The 4,674-nt window shown below is 65.9% G+C and overlaps 1 protein-coding gene across 1 annotated transcript in view; it reads left to right on the forward strand.

Moving 5' to 3' along the window:
• POLRMT (RNA polymerase mitochondrial) overlaps positions 1–4,674 on the forward strand; it is a gene marked incomplete at its 3' end in the record, with an annotated part of 24,592 nt that overhangs the window by 16,251 nt on the left and 3,667 nt on the right. The window contains exons 2-8 of the mRNA XM_023520474.1: positions 1,378–1,672; positions 1,830–2,022; positions 2,784–2,933; positions 3,219–3,383; positions 3,476–3,646; positions 3,942–4,166; positions 4,430–4,669. Coding sequence (XP_023376242.1) covers positions 1,378–1,672; positions 1,830–2,022; positions 2,784–2,933; positions 3,219–3,383; positions 3,476–3,646; positions 3,942–4,166; positions 4,430–4,669 — 1,439 coding nt within the window. The remainder of the gene's footprint in view (positions 1–1,377; positions 1,673–1,829; positions 2,023–2,783; positions 2,934–3,218; positions 3,384–3,475; positions 3,647–3,941; positions 4,167–4,429; positions 4,670–4,674) is intronic.

The raw sequence follows: 4,674 nt of genomic DNA on the forward strand, positions 1-4,674 counted from the left end.
CCTCGTTTACTGAGCATCTGATGACCGCTTCTTCAACTTATTTATCAGGCAGATTACTCATTCCCGGTTCCCTGGGGTTTCGTTCTGGAGGACTTTCTTGTTCCTTCACTTGAGAGAGAGTCTCTGTCCTTCCATTTGCCTGACTTTCTATTCACGTGAGTTAGACAAAGTAGCCGTCTCTTCCATCCCTGGGAAAGTGGCCTGGTCTATCAGCGGCCTCTGTAGGCCGCAGGCTGGGAGGAGCCAAGCGGGTGCGTGGGGCGTCAGGGGTGCTGGCCCGCGAAGACAGCGCTGGGGGGTGCGGCCGGGTGTGCGCGGTGATGCCCACCGAGGACAGCGCTGGGGGGTGCGGCCGGGTGTGCGTGGTGATGCCCACCAAGGACAGCGCTGGGGGGTGCGGCCAGGTGTGGGCGGTTACGCCCTGTGGCCCTGCCTGCTCCCTTCATTTGGGGCCGATGTGGGCTCCACGGTGTGTCCAGAACGTGCTGCATTGACCCCGCGGGTGGGCGATGGCCCTGGCCAGAGCTCCCGCCCTGTGGAGGTGGAGGGGCGTCAGCCACGCGCACTGCCCCTCCCTGCCCCCCGCCCCGTCCGGATGGCTTCCGTGGCCCCAGCCTCCTCTGTTCGTCTGTCTCATCTTTTGTCCAAAGCTGTTCGTTCAGCCATTGCTTGTGTCACAGGAGTAGCAGGTCTGCGTCATGTGCGTTTGAGTTTGCTCGCAGGAGGGCGGATTCCGTGGCCCCCTGCACCCCCCCCCTCGGACCCTTCTGGAAAGTTCTTTGTCTGCACCGGCCTGTGTAGCTTGCACTGCACTGAACGTCTCATTGAAGTTTAAACAAAATGACTGTGGCTCGAGGCTGCAAAAGTGGGCGGTGCATCCAGGGTCACTGACACCGGCGCCTCAGAACCTGGTCGCCGGCCGGTGGCCCTGGCAGGTCAGCCCCTCGGAAGGACTGGGCCAGGGGACACTGGGCGCTTCCCTTTGTGACGGTCTGCGGTGGCACTCAGACCACTGGCGGGTCCAGGAGGAGGTTGCAAGGGAAACTGGAGCATGCTGGGAGACGGACAGGAAGGAACCACAGGCCGCGGTCACAGGCTCAGGAGAGCAGTGCCCACAGGGAAGGCGACAGCCGTCTCCGGCCAGTGACACAGCTCCCACCTGAGGAAACCAGGGGAACAAGCCAAGTGGGTGGGCGGGAAGGAGCAGAGACCCAGGCAGGAGGGAAACGACACAGAGCCACCAAACCTGGACCTGGGTCCTCGGAGATCGAGGGACATTTAGCAGCTAGCTGGCCTTGCAGGGGTCCCTTTTCAGCTGCCCCGAAATTATGCACGTTCATCCCCACAAAACCAACACTCCCCTCCCAGCCACCTGAGCCTCCTGTGGGACATGGCCGTGTGTCCCCGCTGGGCCCGCATTTCTGCTGCACAGAGCGGTGGCAGAGGGCCCATCTGTCCACCGTGCACACCACTCTCTGCTCGTGGCCCCCCCGGGGGTGGGCGGGCCACCCCAGACCTTCACTGTGGCTTGCTCTCCACAGGGGTCCTTTAAGGAGCTGGTTTACGTGTTCTTCATGTTGAAAGACGCCGGCCTCGCCCCAGACCTGCTGTCCTACGCTGCCGCCCTGCAGTGCATGGGGCGGCTGGATCGGGACGCCAGCGCCATCCAGAGGTGGGTGGCCTGTTGGGGACAGAGTGATGTGTCAGGGCCTGGGAGGGTGGCCGGGACTCCCTGCAGGACCCAATGGCCACCTGTTGCTGAGATCCACAGGGTGGTCGGGGGCGACCCTGTGAGTCAAGGACCCACCGGCCATCATGTGTTCCCACAGATGTCTGAAGCAGATGGCCCACGACGGGCTGCAGCCTCAGGCGCTCTTCACAAGCCTGTCGCTGTGCAAGGAGGACCAGGCCGCACTGCTGCGCGCCCTGCGCAAGGCCGAGCCCACCTTCAGCGCCCCACAGTCGCCCCTGCCCGTGTCCCAGCTCAACAGCTCGCCCCTGCTCAGGGAGATCTACGACAAGGTGAGCCCCAGCCTCCGGCTTGGCACCTGCAGGCAGGGTCCTATGCGGGGCTTGAGCCAGGGCCGTCCGATCCCCGGGCAGTCCCCAGGAGCCCTAGCCCTCTGCTTCCCCTCGCTGGGCCACCCGTGTCTCAGAGCCACGGTGCCTACTGCCCGGACGTTGAGCCCGCCAGACTTGGCAAGCACCTGGCCCCCAGCAGGGCCCTGAGGCCAAAGGTTAGAGCCAGAAGGTGCCAGGAGGAGGAAGGGGCCGCCACGGGTGCTCCGGGCACCACAACCCCAGGGTCACTGTCCCACTGGGAGACTCAGCTGAGGGCGGAGCACAGGCGGGCAGCAGGGCAGTGCAGCGGGCGGGCCAGGACCCGCTCCCTCCCAGCAGGGGAAGGTGTGGGGCACGGCTAGCAGGTGGCCTGGGTGTCTGTTTTTATGGGGAAGTAATCTGCCCACCCTGCAGTTTGCCTTTTAAAGCTGGGCCGTCCCGTCGCCCAGCCTAGCGAGGCCTGACAAGCACACAGCCCACTGCTTGTAAACCGGCCTCACTCTTACACGCTGTCCCGCACTGGCCTTTTCCCCGTGGACTGCAAGACAGATGACTTTCAGGGCACTGGGAGAGTGGAACCTGATTCTGCGGGGCGGGGGTCCTGGGCAGTGCAGAGTGGGCAGCTGGTCTCCACCCTTGGTGTGGATGACTTTCCACCACAAGGGATGCCCGTATACCCGGCAGGCGCCTGGGCCTCACTGCCTGCCTGTCCGCACCTGCAGGACCGCCCCGTGTCCTACCCGAAGCAGCACCTGCCTCTGAAGACACTGAAGGGCCTGTTCCAGCAGCAGCTCAGCGTGGAGATGGCCACCACCATCACGGTGGACTCTGTGGAAAAGGCTCCATCGCTGACCACAGAGGTCCTGCAAGCGGTAGGGACCTGGCTGCGCCGAAGGCCCCGCTTGGCAGAACTGGGAGTCCCCTGGTCTGACAGTGTAGCCGGCTGGGCGGCAGCCCTGTCTCCCCACCTGACCGTGGGCCAGGGCCCGCCCCAGCAGAGTGCTCCACAGCCGCGTGGTTCTTGAGCTACCGCAGCACCGCTTCCGAGCGGACCCGCCCCCCGCCCCACGCCCCACCCCCGCCCCACCCCCGGGAACTGTGAGCAGGAGACCCAAAGGGCTAGGCAGTGACCCTGTGTCCTTTCCCCACCCCCGCAGCGGAAGACCCTGCAGGGGCTGCGTGCCCAGTGGGAGGCGGAGCTGTGCCGGGCGCTGCGGGAGATCAAGGCCAGCGAGGCCCACGCCGCCCGCGAGGGCCGCCCGTCTCTCTTTCCCTACCTGTGCCTGCTCAGTGAGGGGGAGTTCGCAGGGCTGCTGCTGCAGGTGGGCGGTGCGCATGTGGGGGCGGGGCCTGGGTGGGGCGGGGCCGGTGCGTGCGGGGCGGGGCCCGGGGCTCACGGTGGCACCGCCCTCAGACCCTGCAGGCGCTGCCCCCGCAGGGAGAGTCGCTCCTCTTCCTGGCGCAGCAGCTGGGCCTGCGCGTCTTCAACCGGCACGTGGTGCAGAGGAAGCGGCTCACCCAGGAGGTGCGGGAGCTGGAGCGGCGCTACTTCAAGTACCTGCACCTGCTGGCCTCTGACACCCAGGTGAGGCCCGGAGGGCATGGGATCAGGAGCTGCTCCCGGGCCTGGGACCTGGGGATTCCTCAGGCCTGGGGGAGCCCAGGTGGGTTTCAAGATGGGAAACCGAGGCCTTTAGCGTGGGTCACGTTCTTACTTCTCCTTCCTGGGGCAGTGGGATTTGCCACCAGGTCCTGGCATTTTATTGGCTGCCCCCCAGCCTCTGTTTCCTCATCTGCAGCATTCCGCCCGCAGGGGCAGCTGGGGGTGTACAGCTCTGCTCCCAGGTCCCCAGTCCCCTGACCTGCACTACTTCCCACAGGTGGCAGCGTCCTGCCTGCCGCGACAGCACTGGGAGGCACTGGGGGCTCCAGAAGCCCCCCACGAGCAGCCCTGGCCCTTGCCTGTGGTGGCGCAGCTGGGCAAGCAGCTGGCGGAGGTGCTGGTGCAGACAGTGCGGATGCCCGGCCACCTGGCAGAGCGCCAGGGCTCCTGCAAACTCATCCCCGTGCTCTACCACGTGTACTCCTTCCGCAGCTTCCGCCAGGTGGGCCCGCTGGAACGTGCTTCTAATCTAGAGACCCCTCCTCCACCTCCAGGGACAGGGGGCACCCAGAGGGTGGGGGCCTGAGATGAGGCTGGGGACTCTGGATGACACAGGACCCCTGGGTCAAGATGGGGTCGAAGTCCTTTTGAGGTCACGGCCTGGTCTCAGGATCAGAGCATCTGATGGGATCTTGGGGCCCTCTGCCTGCTGCCGCCTTTGGGGATGTCGACCCCCTGACCGGAGTCCACCCACCCTGCCCCCAGATCGGGATCTTGAAGCCACACCCGGCCTTCATGCAGCTGCTGGCAACGGCGGCTGAGCGCACCATGACCTTCGAAGCCGCGGAGGTGCCCATGCTGTGTCCACCGCTGCCCTGGACGTCGCCACATTCAGGCGCCTTCCTGCTGAGCCCCACCAAGCTGATGCGCTCCATGGAGGGCACCGTGCAGCACCAGCGCCTGCTGGAGGGCTGCCCGCCCGCCGAGCTGCACGGCGCCCTGGACGCCCT

This window comes from Pteropus vampyrus, unplaced genomic scaffold, assembly GCF_000151845.1.
Source record: "Pteropus vampyrus isolate Shadow unplaced genomic scaffold, Pvam_2.0 Scaffold267, whole genome shotgun sequence".
Lineage (NCBI taxonomy): Eukaryota > Metazoa > Chordata > Mammalia > Chiroptera > Pteropodidae > Pteropus > Pteropus vampyrus.